Source organism: Dromaius novaehollandiae, chromosome 2 (assembly GCF_036370855.1).
Source record: "Dromaius novaehollandiae isolate bDroNov1 chromosome 2, bDroNov1.hap1, whole genome shotgun sequence".
Taxonomy (NCBI): Eukaryota; Metazoa; Chordata; class Aves; order Casuariiformes; family Dromaiidae; genus Dromaius; species Dromaius novaehollandiae.
The window spans coordinates 155,521,271-155,542,092 of record NC_088099.1 but is presented as its reverse complement, the minus strand read 5'-3'; the positions used below and the strand labels follow the sequence as shown (position 1 = coordinate 155,542,092).

The following is a 20,822-nucleotide window of genomic DNA, read 5'->3' as shown; positions in this document are numbered from 1 at the left end:
GCAATGTCTTCCAGAAAGATCAGCTAGTCTGACTGACCTCTGAGTCATACTTCTGGTTTCCCCGCAACACCATTCTCCTCTTTTGGCTTCTGTCCTCAGCTTCCTAATCTGAATACTTGCAATTGCTTATAAATGAACAGTTCGAACATAGAATGAAGCAGCATGTTTCTTGGTCTTAGAACTGGAGTTTGGCTCATTGAATGGCAAACTACCAGCTGTTTTATTCCTCTGCCATTTTCCTATTCCTAATATTGCCCCAAGGCCTGTAGGCACACCCTTGTAATAGATTCAATAGATTCTGGATCCAACAGAGCTCAAGCTAAGCAAGATCATGCCCTAAGCAACCAAAAAAAGGTTAAGAAAGGTGGCACTCTATTTTCTTTTAGCCTGTTCTTTCTCCCTAGACTGAAAAAAGCTCTCTCTTAACCCGGAAGAAGTCAGAGTCAGCGCAGGCTATTGTTGGGTTGAGCTTTGCTACATCTTGCACAGCCCTTTAATAATCCTAAGACTTATCCAGAATATTTCACTGTTGCTTTTCACTTACTCTGTAGTAGCTTAGTGAAATACGTGTAATGCTAAAAGAGACAAAAAATGTAACATTTATCTTACTGTTTCTAAGAAAGTGCATTGTTGTGTTCAAATATGCTTTCAGAATATTTTGGGGATGGTTTTATGTTTTAAAGGGAAGCAGACATAATACTTGGAGTGTCTTTAGAAACTAGAATAAACATTAAGCTTAGTCCCAAGTCATAAAACACTGAGCAACATGCAACGTTACTTGACCAATAAAATATTAAGTGAAGGGAACACAGTTAAATTTTAGCTCATATTCAGAATATCCTATCTGGTATAGTGTATTTTTAGTAATGATCAGCCAAGTTTTAAGAGGAACCCTTTTTATAATATTACATTCTTACCTTGTAATTTCTTCAGCAGATGGTTCACCTTTTGATAGCTTTATCTTTTTTTTATTTGCTTGACAGATGACCCTAAAGTGATTGTTGCCAATCTTACAGTAAGTATTTATTATGGAGATATATGTCTATAGTGCACTGTTCACTTCACACCTTAATTTGGGACATAATTTGGCATTCTCTGCTCACTCTTTAGGCAGGAAAACCAATCATTAGTGCGAATAAAGAGTTTTAAATGGGGCCCTTCATGAGTAGAGATTAATGTTTGTCATGAATTCCACTGTTTGCTACTGTAGTAGCTTTTATAACCTTTTTGGGTAATGCAGAGCCAGAATCTCCCTGACCGTCCTGACTCCCTGAATTGAATCTATTTATTCGTTCCTTCAGAAATGGAAAGTAATCTTTTAGGGTAAATATTTTACTAGCACTTTGAAGATGCTGGAAAAGTTCATTTGATAGCCCTCAACCATAACCCTGTCGTTAATGGGAAAAAAAAAAAGTTTAAAATAAATGCTGATTTCTACAAAATTTAGTAACTGGACTGATTTAAATATACCTGTAGACAAGATGTATTTTCAGCATTCAGCTTTTCTTTGAAATTTAAGCCTTGGTCAAATTAGAACAAAGTTCTTCATCTGTGAGCTAAGTATGATGTTTTGCATGATGCTTTTGAAAAGACTGTCATAAGAATGAAGTTTTCCAAATACATCTTTGAACGACCCCCTGTGCACTGGTCTGACACAAATGTTGCACAGGCAGGGCTGTGCGGGGTAGTGTGCGTGTACATGTTTTCAAGGCATCATCAATAATGCGTTCAGCAGCTTGAAGTTTGTAGTTGAAGGTTACGTGCACCTTGCAGCCCACTGATGACAGCGCCGTTTGTAACCACTTCGTTTTCAGTGTAGAAAGCCAGACCAGCACTTTAAGCCCTACTTGAAACAGCACCTTCCTAAACGCTTGCACTACGCTTACAACCGAAGAATTGAGGATGTCCATTTACTGGTAGATCGCAAATGGCACGTGGCAAGGTAAACTGTTGCTTATGCTTTTATTCTGATTTTCACCCTGTTTTTCTGATGAAATAAGGCCTGTGGGGTTGCACTGCCTGTCAGCATCCCCCACCTGCTGCCTGGGAACAAGGAGAGTTTTGAACTCCCGGTGAGGTTCAATCACATTTGGTGCAGGGAAGGGTGTCTCAGAACAGGAAAGTGTTGTAAAGTTTAGGAAAATCAGTAGTGGGACATAGGGGAGAAACACAGATTAGTTCCCCCAAAAGGCTGCATGCTTTTTGACTGATTAGCTCATATATATTTCACATGTATTTTAGCTGATCAGCTCATTTATTAAAGTGCAAGCTTATTCCACCTGGGAACTGGGGAACATCGGAGGAAGCAGAAGGCATACATGACCAGGGAAGGTTTGGGAATGTGAGGCTGAGTGGTGGAATGGGTAAATGGAAAGAAAATGGAGATGCTGAGAGGGTGGCAGAGTGGGTAAAAGCCTGAGAATACGTGGAAGACCTTGAGGGCATTACAGGATGGCTATCATAGTGCACGCAAGAGAGCTCTGTGCTGTGAAACTAATCCATAGGAAGTCAGGATGCTTCAGTTCAGCTGTTCAGTGAAATCGCTGTTTTGGCTTGTTCTTCCCCATATGCCTCTGAATTTTCAGTTGTAAAATATGAGCAATTTTTTATAAGCTTAGTAATTGATTGAGGAAAAGCAAGCTGGCACATATATGTACTGAGAAAACAGAAGCAGAATAGCCTTTGTTTATGAATTGCATGCTCTTTTCTAGGTTAATATACATCCTTTTTGTCCCTTTGATCATTTGACATGTTGTACATTACAGTGTAAGAATGGCCGGGTCTTTCTCCGTAAAGTTGACTCAGTGGTTCTTGGAGGATGACACTGATTTGGTTCATAGCATTCTGTTCTGGGCTTTAAATTGTGGTACTTTTCTTTGCCTGTGTTGCTGCCAGGCAAACACACGGTGTGTCGTAAGTGTCTTTTGACATCTGTGCTTATCTTCCTGTGAATTATGCAAGGATCACGCTGCTGAAGCAGTGAATGAGAAACCCCAATTGCTTTCTTGCATAACTCCACTAGATTTTGGCTATTTTCCTTGCACAGTTTCTGTGGTTAGGGTTCACGAACATTTCAGAGAATTAGACGCCGAGTTTTAGGCCTATATAATTTTTAGTTTTAAGAATATTACTGTCACTGACTGGATGAAAGTGGAGTACCCAAGCTGATTTACGTTAGCTAGTTTTCTTATTATTCATCTCAAGCTTTCTTTGGCTTATTTACTGACAATATTTTCTGGAATCTGGTTCTCCATAAACCATTTGTTAATATAACTGTAAGTCATTGTGTATTCATAGCCAGGCAGAAGCCAGGTCTAGAGTTTATTGTTGTAACTCCAGTAATTTACAAGGCCAAAATCAAACTTTGGCTGAGCATCAATTTAATCAGGATGGCTCCAAAGTAACCTGTAGGGTAATCCAGTCCACTGTGTGGATTGCCTATACATTTCATGTCTCTCTCAAAACTGAATATAAAAAAGTAGTCTGGAACAAGCTGTTAATTATCATTCCTATGACACAGTACTTATTTTTCCAGATATTTTTCTTCATTACAATCTTTCTTTTCTTTTCCCTCTCCAGTTTTTCTTTTCCCTCCAACTTTGTTGCTGTTCTCTCTCTTTTTTTTTTAATTGGGTGGAAGGCAAACAGGTGAGAGGACTTTAAAGCATTGCCATTTGTGCAACATTTACAGCATTGTAATGTCACTAGTGCTGTCTTAGAAGCTGCTATTGGCCTTTTACTGATTGGGAGAGTATGGTCCTAAATACCTCCAGTCTGCAGGAGACCATATGATATGAGAAAGTCTGCTAAAATAAGCAGACGTATTCAAGTTGTTATCAGTGGTTAAGAGCTGGCTTTTAGGTTTGCACTCCCATACACTGGGAGCACAGGGAGAAACCATGTCTGTGGGGAAGAGGATAATGAAGCTGAATATCCTCCTGATACAGCTAAAATGATGATCCACTTGCATAACCAGCTACAGTATCCTCCTTGGAGCTTCGCTGGGCTGATGCGTTTGCTTTTTGTCCTTGTCGGTGGCGAGCGTCACGCTCCGCTCGCTCTGGTGGAGAGCTGGAGTTGTGAAGCCTGGCCTCATCCTTTAGAGCGAAGCTGCTGCAGAGCTGAGACGTGGCTTTGCGATGCCTGTGTTTAACAAGGGGGTTGTCAGATGAGCCTGCGCTCCCCTCTACTTGCGAAAGAAAGATGAGCAACTCACCGCCTTTGAAATCCTGTCCCTCCTATCCCAAAAGCACGTTGCTTGGTCAGCCACCCTAACTACAACCCTTTGCTAATGCTTTTTCAATTTAGGAAAGCCGTGGATGTTTACAAGAAACCGACGGGAAAATGTTTCTTCCATGGAGACCATGGCTATGACAATAAGATAAACAGCATGCAGGTATGAGCAGCGCAATAACCTTTATGGGTGGGTCGCTGGCGGCAGAAGAAATGAGAGGTCTCTAAAATGTAAATATTCACTGAAAAAATCTACAGTTTAACTCTCTTCTTTTGCATTTTTCTCTCTTTCTTTTTTCCTAAAGACTGTCTTTATAGGTTACGGCCCTACATTTAAATACAAGACCAAAGTACCTCCTTTTGAAAATATTGAACTTTACAACGTCATGTGTGGTAAGCTCCCTGTTGGCTGAACTGCGAAAGAAGCATGATGCTTTAGCTAATGGGGCTTTCAGAGATCCACGTAGGCACATGAGATCTGGTGTCCTGACTCCTTCCCTATATCCCATCCCTATTCCCTCCTTCCTGGGCACCTCTTCTTTGGCTGGGAGGGCAGAACGTGCTTCTCAGGGGCCGGGGTTTGTTCTACTCAAGCAATTGGCCATAAAGGGCATTAAAATAATTTTGCTGCTTGCAGCTTGGCCAAGATCAAACATGCATCGCTACAGTATGTGGTGTCTGTGCTTTGTTAGTCTAGGTAGGCGACTTGAATCCAAAGATTGCTTCTGCACCTGCGTGTATCACGGGGCAGCTCAGGGGCATCACTTAGTTTTCTGCAGCATCTCTTGATACAGTTTTGTTGTACTCTTACTGTAGCAGTGAAGTAGAGTCTAATGATGTATGCAGATATTGGTTATGATCTTTTCTTTAATATCGATTTTCCAGGGGATAAAACTTTCAATCCGAAGGTGTAATTCACTCATTTAACTTTTTTAAAATCATGAAATACCAAAAGGGTGACTATCCCTTATCTGTAAAGCCAGTGACTAGTAATTCTGTGTTCCAGATGCTTGATGTGAACCAAATTGCCTGTAGGTTTACACTGGAACGCACAGAAGTAGTTATAATAAAGCTGTTTTCCAATATCTTCATGCAAATTAACATTCTTGTCATTAAGACTACCATACAATTCAGGCAGGACTTGAAGTTTTATGATGTGGACAAAAGGTTAGCATTTTGGTTACATTAAAAACATTTATTAGCATGTCATAGATGTAAAGACTATTACAAATAAATTGCTTAGCTCGGTAGAGATGTTACTGAACACATATGTTTGCAATTTAACCATCGTTCATTTGTTTGATGTTTTCACAGATCTGCTTGGATTAAAGCCTGCTCCCAATAATGGAACTCATGGAAGTTTAAATCACCTGCTGAGAGCCAATGTTTATAAACCAACCGTACCAGATGAAGTTGCTAAACCACTCTATCCTGTAGCTCTTCCTTCTGCATCAGATTTTGATATAGGATGTACATGCGATGACAAGGTAGATGTTTAGGCTCTGCTGATACTTCCACTATTAGCAGTAATTACCTAGTAAAGTTTCATAGTCATGTTATATTTTAGAGGGCTTGAGCTATAAGAATTCCCCAGATCCTTCCTATGAAGTGTTTCTGTGCCCTTTTGAAACAATTAATGCTTCTTGTAAAACAAGAAACAAAGAAATTGTCAGTGTTTTATAGCACTAGTTTTGTTTTGCTAGATGCCTTGTAAAACAAGATGTCAGAATGCTCCAGTGATCCTAATCTTGTTCCTTTTTTCTATTCTTGAGAAGAACAAGTTGGATGAACTCAACAGGCGCTTTCATGTCAAAGGAACAGAAGGTAAGAACCTCAGTTCTCACGACTCAGTTAATAAAAACGATTTTTGTTTTCTTTTGCAAGTTAGACTGCATCGCTAATACCAGATAAACACCTGTTGTGGCTTAATCAATGTTGTGTAGTACACTATCCTTTCCAGTTACTGTCAAAACAGCACACAGGCATAAGACTAAGTGCTGTTCAAGTGAGGAAATGCGTGCTGTCTTTTGCGATAACCAGGGCCAAAATATCACTCAATGTGATAACAGTTTTAGCTCTTGCTTTCCATCACCGTTCGGAGGTGTCATCTCTGCTGTGGAAAGGGAGGAGAAGCAGAAAGGAAAGGAGAGGGAGCACGACACAGCACACCATTCAATCACAAGCAATAGATGGGGTAAAAAGGAGCATGTACCATGTTTGCACACTGTTTTACCAGTAATGTTCAGTCTTGGGTTTCACTTGGTCACTGGTAAAAAGGACTGTGCAGTTCCTTTGACAATCTGACTCTGATTGGCTTCGTAATGCTTAGTTTTTAGGATGCAGGTTATTTGCTGAACCTGTTCAGTAAACAAATGCACAATTACTTTGCTGGTTCAGAGATGCTGAGGCTGATTTGGTCCCTCATCTGCATTCAGGTCGATGTTTCTTCCAGAAAAAAGCATCCCCTGTTCTTCTGGAGGTGAGTTCCCATGCCCTCTGCTCCATGGCAGCATCAGAGTTTGTGTGGCTGCACAGCATATTGGGCCAGGTTAAAACTTAGAAATAGGACGAAAGGCCAGAGAAGAGTGTATGGGAACCACTTTTGGGAGCAGCAATGCCATCCTAAAGGTGTATCAAAGCAGAGATTTTCTTCTTGCAGTTGTGATCCAGTTCAGCGTAATAATTTATAGCATTCCCCTCCTGCAATTTGGCAAACTCTCAAGCTTTGAGTTTAGATATGGACTTAACATGCTTCAAATCAGATGGATAGGAGATTCAAAAAGAAAAAAATTCTCATGAAACTGCTGCCACTTCAATTTTACTACAGTGAACCATCAGTACAGCCAATCCTTTAGTTTCTATGGGTGAAACTACTCCTTTTTTTCTTCAAGTTTAATTGCCTTTTTGCAGCTTCTTTCAAAACATAAAGTGCCAGATGAGCCATGTAAAATGTGTTGACATTTTTATTACATGTATTGTGCTGCAATAACTTTTACTAAGCTTGTGTCCATACTGAAATGAGAGAGAAAAAGGCCCCATACACCACTTATAAAAGGTCAAATGCACTGTGTAAGGTAAGGTCTTTCAAAGGTTTTCATCTTGTTAAACTGATTTTTTTTTCAATTAGTGAAGAGTTATTCTCTGCTGTGAAAATTTCTGGCAATGGGAAAAAAATCAACGTTGTACTCTTAGATGTCTCAACATTTTTATTTTGCCCTAGGTTCTGATGCTTTTTCACTTCAGTGGTATAAAATTAGTATTTTTGTTGGAGTTTAAGAAATAACATTTAAATCAGTTTCAGTTGTTTATCTGCAAGTTGTTTATGAACTGGAATCAAGTGCCTCTTATTTAAACAATAAACAATTCTAATACATGCAAGTTAGTCTGTTGTATTTTATGACAGACTTTTGCATGTGTTCACATATCTTCCTGCATTTAGTTGGGAATTCCCTTCTTTGTTGTCATGAACCATGCATCTTTAGCTGATGTTGTTACTCACAAGCAGAAGAAAAATATTCCTTCAGCTTCTCTTGAATAAAGGAAGTATATGACCTTATTTCTTAGACAAGGTTTGCTCTACTTTTCTTTCCCGTGCCCTATAAAAATATACTCTGGTTGGACTCAAACACTACTAAACATGCCCTTTTCCTCCAGGTTAAATTCTTATCGGTAAACAGTGTCAGGCTACTTACCTCGTTTCTATGTTTGATTTCCAAGAGCAAGCCAAGACTCTGTTCCAGATGGTTATCAAAATTGATGAATCATGCGGCACAAGGGAAGATTTACCAATAAATTTATTTTTCTTCTTTTTGGTTTTAAGGATGCTTTTGTCCTTCTATAAGCAAACTTATTTGAGGTAGCTAGTGATATTTAACCATATCATGCCTCCACTATAAAAGAAAAGCAAGTTTTGCAGAGCTGAAGATGTCTTTTTGGAGCCAAAGTTAGGGAAAGGTTTTTGTTTGTTTTTCTTTCATGTTACTGACAGAAAATAACACATCAATCTTTAGAATATCATCTTCATCAGCCATGTGGAAAAAAAATTGTTCCAGTGAGTGAGCAATTTTGCCTTCCTTTCTTGGGGGACTTTCTGCTATACAGAAAACAGAGGAAGGAGAGAAAGTCTGGAGAGGAGTAGCAGGGGAGTGATAAGATAAGGTCTGGCTTAAAGCTACAAAAAAAGTTTTTTTCACCTTATGTGTGGCTCAAATGTAGACACAAAGACCGTTCTGGAGTCTGTGTTTGGAGAAATTGCCTCTTTCCATGTGCTGAGCCATTTCCATGCTCTCAGTCATTTCTAAACAAACATTTATGACACCGACAAGCTTTCCAATGCAGAAGGGGACATGCAATCTCAAAGTGGGTTATGAGCTTGGAAAGGGGATCTCAACCAAAAATATGTAAGAATTACTGCTTTCCCTATTATAAGGTTTCCTTAGCAGTTGTTAAGGGCCAGGATCCCATTGAGGATTGCTGTAAAATCAGCATGTTTCAGAAAGCCAGCTTTTTTTTTTTTTTCCATCTTTAAGGTTTTCATTGGTAAATGTAATTTCTTCTGATTTGTAGAGAGGCACCTTCTGTATGGGCGCCCTGCAGTACTGTATCGCACAAAATACAATATCTTGCATCACCATGACTTTGAAAGTGGCTACAGCGAAACATTCCTGATGCCTCTCTGGACATCCTACACTATTTCCAAACAGGTCAGTGCTCTCTCTGCTCTTGGAAATTGCTCGAAAATTGCTGGTAAAGTCTCTTTTGTAGCTATGTTCCTGAGGTTTAAAAATTTGTCTTCCCAAATAGACTTCTCTGCCAGAAATAATGCTGAATACTATTGAAAATAACAAATTCCTTATTTCCTTCAGAAGATAATAGTTTTTAAGACAGGGGGCTGTATATTTAATTTCCTGTTTTCATTTCCTTTCTAAGTTTTTCTCAGTGGGAATTTGTTTTCCCAGTAGAATCAGCTACTACAGTTGAATAGCATCCAGTGGCGATTTCTGGTACCTGCAGTAAGGGCTCTGCAGCAGGTGCCATACAGGACTTGGCTGTACAGCTGTGGTGGGTCATTTCATTGTGTACAAGGCCTTTCATCTAATCTGTTGGCTATATGAAATGGTTTTGCTTAAATAACTCCCTTTTAGATATAAATGCAGGAATTGCCTTTCTTGTGATTTCAATGCATGTCCTTCAATGCAGGCCGAGGTATCTGGTGTCCCCGAGCACCTAAGCAGCTGCGTGAGGCCTGACCTGCGCATTTCTCCAGGCAACAGTCAGAGCTGTGCAGCCTACAGAGGCGACAAGCAAATATCCTATGGGTTCCTGTTCCCTCCTCGTAAGTTTAGAGGGAAAGTCTGTAGAATTTAAAGTTATTTTTGTCCAGGTCAAACATGGGAATGGGGTGGGTATACTGTTCATACTGCGCTTGCTCAGGACCAGAGGCTTAAAACCACAAGCTGGCATCGCATCTAGGTGGGTAGAGGGGATGAGAGTGAAGGGAGGTGGCACGGCAGGAACATTTAAACAAGAAGAGAGCCATTAAAAGCTGGTCCTTTGCTCCAGCAGACAAAGGCTGGAAGTTGAAGGTAGGCAGAGTGACGAAGACCGTAACGTTTGAGCTGTCACTAACTACAGTAACGCAGCCAGCGACCTTCCAAAAGCCCATCTTTAAATCAAGTCCGTGTGCTGTAGCACAGACTGAGGTGATGGAGCACGGCATTCCCTGGCCCTGGTAATGCACAAAACTATACGGCTATCACAGTGCTCCCCTCTGCACCCTAAATCTGCAAGTAAGGAACAAGGACACGAATCTGGCGTCTCTGTAATCGGGAGTGTGTATGCTGTAGGAGTGAGGAAGGGAGAAATCCTTGGCTACCAATATCTGATATTTCTTCTTTGAAGTCAATGCATGGATACCAGTTTATACCAGCTGAGCAACTCGCCAAAGTTTTAAATTTCGAATTCAAACAGCAGAAAGATAAACGTATATCTAATTTATAAATCCCTATTGCACTGTTGCATACGGTAAAAAAAAAAAAAAAAAAGTTCTGTCATCATATCAAGACACTGCTAGTAGCAAACCTATGTAAATGAGTGTCCCCAATTCTCCTAGTGTAGTTGTCTTTGTTCAGTCTTGGGGCAAACAGTAGCTGTGGTCTTCTGGGATTAGTAAGCATTCAAAGGATGCAGCTGGAGCGTCTCGCAGTTGTGAGCAGCTTTGCTCTGCCTTCCTCAGCTCAGTGGCTGAAATACTTCAAAGAGCGGATCTGTGGTACGGAATTACTGGTGCAGGAGGCTTGGTCAGAACGAGAGGATAATCTGACAGTCTTTGCCCTGGAAACTATGTGCCTATTTTGCAAAAGCATGCAGAGCAACTCTCTGACTTTGGAGGCTATAAAAATAGATGAACTATAAAAATATTTTGAAATGGTTGACAGTTGAAGCAAAGACAAGATCCCTACATTCCATATCCAGCTGTCACATTAAAGTAAGAGTGAATTGTATGCATATAATGTATACTTCTGAAAAAAGATTTCAGATTTCTGTTTAGAAGACACAATTCCTTTTGATTGCTGTGGAGAGTTGTTTTTTGAAAACATTTTTGTGTTACTTGAATTCTTGATACTTCAATTCGTAATATTTTTCTGTTTTATTGTTTTCAGAATTAAGTTCCTCTGCAGAAGCAAAATATGATGCCTTTCTAATAACAAATGTCATTCCAATGTATCCTGCCTTCAAAAGTAAGTGCCATTTCCACAGTGTTTCTTCTCTTTCCCAAACTTACTGTAATTTTTTTTAATGATATGGCTGTTAAACTGTGGTATGAATTGATGGGAAAAGTTTAGAATATAAATTTCAGTTAGGTGCAGCCAGAAGATAATGCATGTGGGAATCTGTATAATTTTAGGTATAGGCAGGCAAACTACCTCAAGGAGGATTTAAGCTAATAATATTTTTCTCAGGCCTGGACTAAGGAGTGCAGACATGGTCAGTAGCTGTAGCTCAGCAGCTGTGCTTCATGCCACAGTAATTCTGTTTGTACAAGACAATTCAAATTTTCCTGTTTGTACCCCAAGTTAGTGCAGCATATCCTTAAGCAGCATGTTTTACGTTTCAACTGGAGCAGCCTGGGAGGGTGCACTAGCCTGCATTGCTGTAGTTCAGAGTTAAGTGGCAACTTGATTACTTTTAATTTTCTATCCATACTCTTAGAGGTGGACCAAACATGTTTATTACCTATAAAGAAAAAGGAAGAGGAAACCAATTTATGGAAAAATGAAGAATGATCTAAAAGCAGCTGAAACTTTCAGCAGTCTATGAATATTGTATTGACATTTCTTTTGTCTGCACGTCCCTTTTTTTCTCTAACTTTGCCAAGAGGTAGGAAAACCATCAGACTATTCTGGTGGCATTTTTGGCTTGGCAGGACCTGGGAAACCTTGGAAGAATCTCAAGAGCTGCTTCTTGTGAGATTTCCAATGCAGATTTTAGGCCAGGGAGGTTTGGATAAACATCAAAGCATATGGGAGGCTTTTTCTTTTTAACCCAAAAAAGTGTTTTTAACCAAAATCCTCTGAGTAGGAACAAGTGGTGATGTTTGCTGGAAATTTGAGCAAAGGCACATAAGTGATTATAGAGTGTAAAATTATTGGGGAATTCCCACCCTGAAATCACTATTTATGAAAATGCTTTTTATGCTAATGCTAATCTAAGCAAATCAGCTGAGATGCTAATCACTGGAGAGCAACCAACCATAAGCAGCTCGTTTTGTCTTGTGGTGTTTTTATCAGCAGTGAGCAAATTCCCTTAGATTCCCTAAGAGTAAATGCTGGAACTAATATCACTCCTAAGGAATTATGAAGTACTACAGGTGCGCAGATTGCAATGCAGAGAGTCAAGACCATTCATTATATAGAAGTTTTCACAACTGGGGGAATACGAGGTGGCTGTTTTATGCTACGCTGGCTTTGGTGGCAGTGCTGGCTGCACAAGCCCTCTCTACTGCTTTTTAAAAATTTATTTATTTATTATTTTTCTATCCTCCAGGCAGTAAATCTGTATGCATCCTTTCAGTAGTGAGTCTGGCTTAAGCACTTCCACTTTCTGGGAGCTGCAAGATCTTGCCCCTGTGCTGGCTCCCAGTTGCACTGACATTGCTGTCTATGTAGCTGTGGTGGGAATGCAGATGGGAAACTGCATTTCAGTGGGAAAATCAGAAAAAATGCTTTTCTTGTTGGGTTATTTTTATTGTTAAGGCTGATGCATTGCTGGAGTGAGCAGCCAGAGGAGTGGAACTGCCAACCCGTTACTGCAGCTGCGATTACTGTTAGACCACTGCTTGTGGGGTCTTCTTCACAAACTTGAGCAATGAGGTCATATGGCACTGAACAGTCTTAAGGGAAAAAAAAGTGCACTGGGGAAGGGAGGGAAGTTGCTTAAACTGGCATTGCCATCAGTGCTAGGGTACCATGGAATTATGTCTGAGCTGGCAAACCAAAGGTTAAACTTTTACAGAAGTTTGAGATGCTTTGTTTAGGCAAGCTTCTGTTTATATATAAAGGGAGGCAAAAAATTATGTAACTGGAGATCCCATCTCTGTACCCCTAACTTGTTAAGGCTGAGGAGAGTGTGAGAGGATTGTGTCCTGCTCTTTCCGAAAGTTGTGGTTAAAATTCCTCTCTAGGCGAGACATCTGCTGAGATGCCATACCATAACTTGGTCATACCAGCCTACACCTAATTTAAAAGTTAGACATTTTGTATCCAAGAAGCATTTAACTGAAAGCATGTGACCTTTGTACTGGCCTTTCTTTTAAAATGGCTGGTTTTTCTTTTAATCATCGTATTATTTCCTGTTTAGAAGGGGGGAAAAAAATAGTATCAGTCCCTGGAACTAGATAAGAAAGACAAAGGAAGTGTTTATAAGGACATCAACAGTGTGTGTGCGCAAATAGCTGTTTCTACTGCTAGTGATGGAACAGCAAGTGCTCTGTGTAGTGTCTATGGCAATGCCAGCCTTAGAATGGTACCGTGCATTTCCTCTGTCATTAGCTGGAAAAAAAAGATCAACAGAGGAGAAGTCTGAATAGGCTTTATTGGCCAAACTGAATGAAGCTGTAGTAAATCTGTAATGCTCACTCTTTGATTTCTTCAACTGTAGGGTGAATGGTGTCCACTGAATTTTTATCTTCATGAAGAAAAAGATTATTTATAAACGAGGCATGTTTTTACTGATCCAAATCATGGTGTTTTTTTTTTTTTTTTGGCAGAGATATGGAATTATTTCCAAAGAGTTTTGGTGAAGAGATACGCCACTGAACGAAACGGAGTCAATGTAATAAGTGGACCGATCTTTGACTATGACTATGATGGTTTACATGATACACCTGACAAAGTAAAACAGTAAGAGTTTAAACTGATTTGCTACTGCTTCACTTAATGATGCCTTTATCTTAAACAATTCAACCTTTTCACATTAATTTTGGGGAGGAGATACAGAATACTAACTTGAACCATGATTGCTGGTGATTTTTGAAAGCAATAAAGCCGCTAGATACACCATGTGGATTTCCTGACTCTTTCAAAGAAGATTTTTCTTCAAGACCCTTATAAGTAGGACAGTGAAAAAATACAGGAATGGCAATTCACTAAATAACTCTTCACCTTGATTTTTAAATCATGTGTTCATTCATCCTTAAGATGAAGCTAATTTATGTTTCAAATAATCTCTTTTCTCTGATTTTCTCTGCAGCTTAAGAGTGGGCAGCTGGATATCAGAGCATATCATAGTGCTATTGAGTTAGATACTCAAGCCTTTTGTTAATTCAGTAGTGCTTTCTGCCTATATCCCTGAACTGAAGAAGCCTTTTAGAAATCAGCATGTGGTACTGCTATGGCACAGTATCAAAACATGAGCTAACTGAATGCTCATTTTAAGACTGAGTTTAGTAATCAAACACATCTCGACAAAATACATGTGTACCCACACGTAGGGGAGGGAATATCTTACTGTTTGTGTAACCCCTTCTTCCAAAAAGGTTAATTCTCTGTGGGTAAATGTTTGCTTTATCTGTGGCGATCTCCCTTTCCGCCGCAGGTTTGTGGAAGGCAGCGCTATCCCTGTTCCAACTCATTACTACAGCATCATAACCAGCTGCTTAGACTTCACTCAGCCTGCTGACAAGTGCGACGGACCACTCTCGGTTCTCTCCTACATACTTCCCCATCGGCCTGACAACGACGAGAGCTGCAATGTAAGTTCAGCGAGGTTCTGCTGCGTTGTTGCAGCCCCATGATAAACATGACCATGGGATATGTGAAACCCAATTACAGTTGGAAGATACTACAGCTCACCGATGTCTCGACTGAAACCACAGGGCAGTGACTCTGTTACAAAGTGTTGTGTTCCACTCGTTAGGCAGGAGTGCTCCTTCATGATTAATGCGGCTATCAGAGAAAATGTAGAACTATTACTGCACAATAAAATTATCTGGAAGAGCTGACATGCAGTAAGTTGGCAGCACAGTAAGCAACTTGTGGGCTTGCACGTTTTGCCAGACTCTGTCAGTGCAACCTCGGAGCAGGCTGGGGGGAAAGGCTCTGTGCCCAGGATGTATTGTGGTGGCAGCGAGCCCGATGGTTTTTAGCGAGGTCTGTTTCCACATGCAGGTAGAGTATAGTTGTTACAGTGTCCATCTGCTGTCTGTCTGGGGGAGAGTGCCAACTCTTGCTGTTTCCAGGACATGTCTTGATTCAAAGGGGAAGTTCGGGTTCTCTTTTTTGGCAATCACAGAGATGAACAGATACCCTCCTGTTCCTCTTTGTATTCCTTTAGGATGAAAAATCCTATAGTGTAAGAATCTTGGTGAAGAACAAAGGACTGGGTTTGGTCAGAGCTTTAGAAAGTAACATGAATATTCTGCAGCTGATCATGCAGCAGGAGAGCTGGTACAGTCCGCACGGGTTACTGCACTCTGCTAGGACAGCAGTCATCACAGGCAGCTGTATTTCGACTTGTCCTTCCGCCTGAACTTGTTCTCCCGTTGCACAGCTGTATGGATTCCTGCACACAGACTTGTCACTATAGGCTGCCAGGAGTCTGTTTCCTGAATGAACACATTAATGTTACAAATTTTGTATTGGCACAAAAAGTTAAAACTCCTTTTCCAGCTACAAGCAGAAATAGTCATTCCTACTCTGTACACAATTCACCTGGAACAGTGTCTCTTTCTCATTCATCAAACATCGCTTGCTTTCAGGTCTCTCTTTTTGAAAACCAAACTTTTGGAGCGGTCCCCCTCTCTCTTGAAGAGGTCTGGCTTCCTCCTATTTAGACTCTTCACTGCTTTGGGCAAAGATAATCTTCTATCTGAACATTCAGAAAGTCTTACATATATTTCATTGTATTTTTTCTCTGGATGACTTTCCTGCTAGACCTTTGAATCAAGGTCCAGTTGGTGATCTGGAAGTTACTAATCTGGCAGTTTCTAGTGCCTGTGCCTTCATATGTCTCCCCATACGTGATTTTATGACAAAGTCCTTTTTTTCCCCGCTTCTCTCCCTACATTGTGCTCTAACTGGTAGGTGTCATTGTCCTCATAAAAGGCTGAAATCTTTTTCATGAAATGCTCAAAATAATGGCTTTTTTCCTCTTTGTTCTTTTACATTCCAGCCCCGATTTCTTTTCTGTGTAGTTTATGCTACATATGGTGTAAATATATTTACAGTTCTGTGTGCAATTGTAGTGCTACTACATAGTCATGAATGGACATTACTCTATGCTTGACATAGCAAAGAACCACTACAAAAATGTTTAAATATAGCTCTTCAATCAAAATATAGTTAGGCAAAATTTTGACACTCATGTACGCTGTCAGTCTTACTCTTGCACATGGTATTGCATTTGTCTCGTTCAAAGAAGTGACTGTGTAAAACCTCAAATGCTTCATGGATGAAATGCTTGGGATAATATGAGAATTTTTCCTTAACCTCTCCACAGTTTTCTTTTAAGTTCTGCAGAAATATTAGCTTTCCCCCTCTGCTCTTGTTGCACACACTTTCTCTCTCTTTACATGGCCGTTGGAGAACACCGCTACTCTTCTCATTAGAATTTGTCTCATTTCCAAACTGTGTTTATTCATGGTGAGGTTTTACTCATTTCTTCTTGTGTCAACATTTTTCTATGGCTTTCTATGACTTCACTGGGCTTCTTTGGGTTTTACCCCTCCGGATGATTTATGATTATACTCTAGGTATACACCTCTCTCTATTCACAGGAGACTCGGGACCTTTTTTGCTCCTCCTGTAAGAGAGGATGAGTGTTTTAGTAGCCTCCCTATGCATTTGTTCCAGCCTGATTTTTTTCTGGGACATGAATGAGATAAAATATTCCAGCTGAGATCTCAAAATGAAAATGGCATTCTTTGCACTGGACCTAACTCTTCTGATACTTTCTAGGATTTGCTTTTACCACAGCTGTATTATAATGGTGCCTCACAATCATCCTGCAATAAATAAGCACGCCTGGGTCCTTCTCCTCTATCTGCTGTTTCACCTGAGGAGCTCCCACCCAGCTTACCAGAAGTTCTCAGTGTCAAAGAGAATAACCCAGTTTCATACTGTATTGATGGTTCCAGCTCTCAAGGCGTCTGGATCTTGCAGTATGACATTCCAGTCTTCCTCTGCATTGACAGGAGCTCCCAACTGTTTTTTGCTAGCACACTTAACGACCTTGGCACAAAAAGCACTTACGGAAATATTAAATAAAATCAGTTCCAAGACCATGGCTGTGGAGGAACTCTGCTAGAAACTGCCTCCAGGCCACTGTTTTCCCTTTCAGCAGAATCTTTAAATACCTCTTTTAATAAGCCATTTCCTGATCCACCTGTCTGCATTCTGCGCATCTTCAGCTTTCCAACTAATAATTTCTCACATATGCTTTGTTGATATCACAGAGACGGATATTACTGCAGTTCTTTGGTTTGGAATATCTGGTATCTTTTCAAAGAAATTTTACATTAGCCTCCTATTTTATTGCCTATTTCTATTTAGCTCCATTTCTTCAGTTGTTCTTTTTTCCTTCTAAGACTCACTAAAAGTCTTATTATTGAGTGCTGTTGCGGTAAAACTAATTGGCACAGATGGAGAAAATAGCATCATTTTAAATATATACACTTAATCAGTTGTTTTGCAGTAATATAATACCATTTCAGTTGATCGATGTGTTTAAAAACCTCATTACTGGACCTGAGATTTCACAGGTCAGTTGTGGAACAGAAAAACTAAAACACAGATGAACTGACTGTTTTTCTAGGGTTATGCAGATGTTCTCTTGCTGTGCTTGGTTTAAAACACAGCTGAAAGTCCTGTGATTTAATGATATTGTAGTTCTTTTGCAAACTTTTTTGAGTCATCCTTGTAGCCTAAAAGCTGATCTTTGTGGCAATGGGACTTCCATCTGAGGTCTATAAAATGCAGATTTCCTGTTTAAAAGGAAGGCTTGAAGACAAGAATATGTCACAGTAATTGCATTTACAGTAGTAACCTCATTTAGGCCCATCTGCAGACTAGCAACCCGATCACCAGACTGAACACTGAGCAAGGGATTTCCTGCAGCTGTGTGCTGCCAAGCCGTGTTCCTGGAGCACGGGCAGGCTGAGGGGAAGGAGCAGAGCATGTTCCCTTTTTTTCTGTCTTAATTTGCATCTCTCATTTCATATTTCAGACGTGGTTTTGGGCCTCAGGTTGCTATCGACATGGACAGGAAAAGGCAAAGTGGTTTTGGAGCTAAAAAGCTTCCTGTATCAAAACAGATGGGTGCTGACTGGTCATGGACGTATGCTTTAGAGCAGCCGGCTGTGACCTACTTGTCCTCTCTGTGCAAACGATCGCACTCACCTTCCTGGCTTTTACAGAGAGACACGCAGCCTGGTCTGTGGCGCTTCCACTGCTTTGGGTAGTCTCCGGGGTTACAGAAGCTGCGTTTTTGTCTGTGAGAAGACCCCGTCACAGGGGGACCTTGCTGAGATACTTGAAAGGGGATTAATTCAGGAGTAAGCACAGAAATGGAGGAATTTTACCAGTAAGATTTCTGGGTCACATACGCCGTGTTTGAATGCCCTGAGCACAAACCTCCGTGCCCTAACGCGAGGCTTCCTGGCAGTGGTGCTAACGTGCCAGCTCGTGAGGCCGAAAGGGGGAAAGTCCTGTTTGCTCTGTGCTTTTCCCACGTCTGCTCCCAGCCTTACAGTCACAGGTGCTGGTTGTCCTGCTCCTGGGACACGTCACTGAGCTGATTTAACTCATTCAAACAGCCAATAACTCCGCTGTTTTGCAGGGCTGATTTTCTCATGAAAAAAATGAGTTAAATTAGTTTGTGGGTATCTCCAACAAGCACAGAGCTGGCACAAGGCAAGCAACAGGCACAAGCAGCTGGGAGAAAGGGGGTGATAGGAAGCAGAGCAGGACCTGCCCCTTTTGGAACTGTTGTGGTGGTTCCCTGTGTCTCTTGGACCAGTCTCCTAAGAGATATTGCATCCGTGCAGCCTGAGTTGGACTGCAGATGACCCTGGGAAAATCACCTTCTTGATTCTTTCATATGGAAAAACTTTTAGTCAAAATATTTGTTCTATCAGCGAATAATATGCCTGTTTTAATACAAGTGTTTTACAGGTACCATCATAAACCTTATCCTCATTATTCATTATATTAATCATAATGGTCATCAAATTAATCATAATGGTCTACTAATGGTAAGGTGGAAAGGTTAGAGGAGGTGCTGATCAGATGAGAATAATGCATGCATGGTGGGAGAATCATATGGAATATGGAAATATGGAATGACTGATAAATATGGAGCTCTTTCTGTGGGATAAAAATTATATAGTGACCTACGGATCTTCTCAGAGCAGCATGCATGCTTTTTTGAAACACCTGCAATGTTGAGTCAGCTTTTCACAGATGACTTTGGCCCCTGTCTCAGCCAATATCCTAAAATGGATCCTGAAATAAAACCGTAGGGATGATCTTGCATCTAAAGTTTCAAACCTGTTTTCTGTGAATCCCTTTACCTTAGGCTTCCTTTACCTTAGGGCACCTTACCTTAATTGTTCCTGAGTAGTGCTCAGAGATTGTTCAAAGGGACCTAACTTTTAGAAAGGCTACACTTGCTTTTAGGGTAGCTTTCTGGCACAGCATGTTATAATTTTTTTTCCCATTTCAGAGCTTGGAGGATGAATCAAAGTGGGTTGAAGATCTGCTTAAGATGCACACTGCACGGGTGCGTGACATCGAACAGCTCACAAGCTTGGACTTCTTCCGAAAGACCAGTCGCAGCTACACAGAAATCCTCTCCCTAAAGACATACCTGCATACGTTTGAAAGTGAAATTTAGCTTTCTAATCTTACTCAGTGCATCCTTTTATCAACTGGTGTATATTTTTATATTGTTTTTATATTTATTAATTTGAAACCAGGACATTAAAAATATTAGTATTTTAATCCTGTATCAAATCTTAAATATTAAAACCTTTTGTCATTTGTTTTGTTTCTCTAATGTTTAATATAGGTATGTTTTTTTGGTTTATTTAGTAGCGCTTGTAATACTGCAGCTTGAGCCCTTAGTCCAAGCTTTTAAGTGGTGCTGCAGGATTTGATACATGCATCAAGGAAATAGTAATTTCCCATGCTCCTTTACCACACTTGTAGTCCTGTACTGTGTATCAAAATACTGAACATGTAAAATTACATTAATTTACTGTTAACTATGTGACAGACATATTTAAACCCTATAGACAAGTAGAATCTTAAATATAATAAACCACACATTCAGTTTTTTTAATGTCTTTTGATTTCCTTTCACAGGGACTCTGAGAGGGACTTGGTGGCAGCTGAGTGCCGCAGGCTCTTTCTTGTTCACAGGGCAGAGCCAGCTTCCCCTTCTAGTGAGTTTGCATTTGCTGGATGAGACTACTGACAGGAGCCCAGATGACCTGCCCTAATGCTCTGTAGTGAGACCATAACACGGACATTCGTGGTGGTCACTAGTGGTTAGATTTTGCTATAGGGGCAGAGCTGGGAGAGGAGGTTGCTTGGTGCTGTGGGGCAGCACTTACCACAGGGAGGAGAAAGAGAGGGCCCTCCTAGCCTGATTTTATGCTTCTCATTCTCCTGGCCACAGTCTGCAGCATTTTCCCCTAGATATGGGACTGATTTGCTGTCTTAATGCCTGCCCTCATTCTCAAAGGAAGCCCCTTGGCTTGAGTGCACGTATATAACTGCTGTAAGCCCCATATAGTGCATGTGATTTACGACTGCCACCAAGTCAAGCTGGTCAAGTCTCTCTTGGCTATGTCTGTGCAGCCTCCATCTTACACTGTGACTTTGTAATCCTGGCAAGCCCCACAGGGGACACCGATGACACAGTGCTAGACCGATGGAAATGACAGTGTCCTATACAGGTGTCTAGGCAATGGCTTGATTTGGCTTGGACAGCTTTTGTGTAAGCCATACGGTGTGGAGCACGCAGCTGGAATTGTAAAGACCAGCATTCAGTGGGCATAGCTAGTAGTTAGACCAGGTAAAAGGTAGTTT

General features: G+C 40.6%; 1 protein-coding gene across 4 annotated transcripts in view; it reads left to right on the top strand.

The window, feature by feature from the left end:
* The window catches only part of ENPP2 (ectonucleotide pyrophosphatase/phosphodiesterase 2), a 71,606-nt gene extending 51,541 nt beyond the window's left edge, over positions 1–20,065 (top strand). For 3 of the 4 annotated variants that reach the window (XM_026110124.2, XM_026110121.2, XM_026110122.2), the window contains exons 14-25: positions 984–1,015; positions 1,815–1,942; positions 4,309–4,396; positions 4,539–4,626; positions 5,548–5,720; positions 6,006–6,057; positions 8,800–8,936; positions 9,433–9,568; positions 10,896–10,973; positions 13,502–13,634; positions 14,329–14,485; positions 19,453–20,065. In XM_026110124.2, coding sequence (XP_025965909.1) covers positions 984–1,015; positions 1,815–1,942; positions 4,309–4,396; positions 4,539–4,626; positions 5,548–5,720; positions 6,006–6,057; positions 8,800–8,936; positions 9,433–9,568; positions 10,896–10,973; positions 13,502–13,634; positions 14,329–14,485; positions 19,453–19,623 — 1,373 coding nt within the window. In that variant the 3' untranslated portion in view covers positions 19,624–20,065. The remainder of the gene's footprint in view (positions 1–983; positions 1,016–1,814; positions 1,943–4,308; positions 4,397–4,538; positions 4,627–5,547; positions 5,721–6,005; positions 6,058–8,799; positions 8,937–9,432; positions 9,569–10,895; positions 10,974–13,501; positions 13,635–14,328; positions 14,486–19,452) is intronic. The other variant, XM_064507829.1, reaches the window with a different exon arrangement.
* Positions 20,066–20,822: the final 757 nt, after the last annotated feature.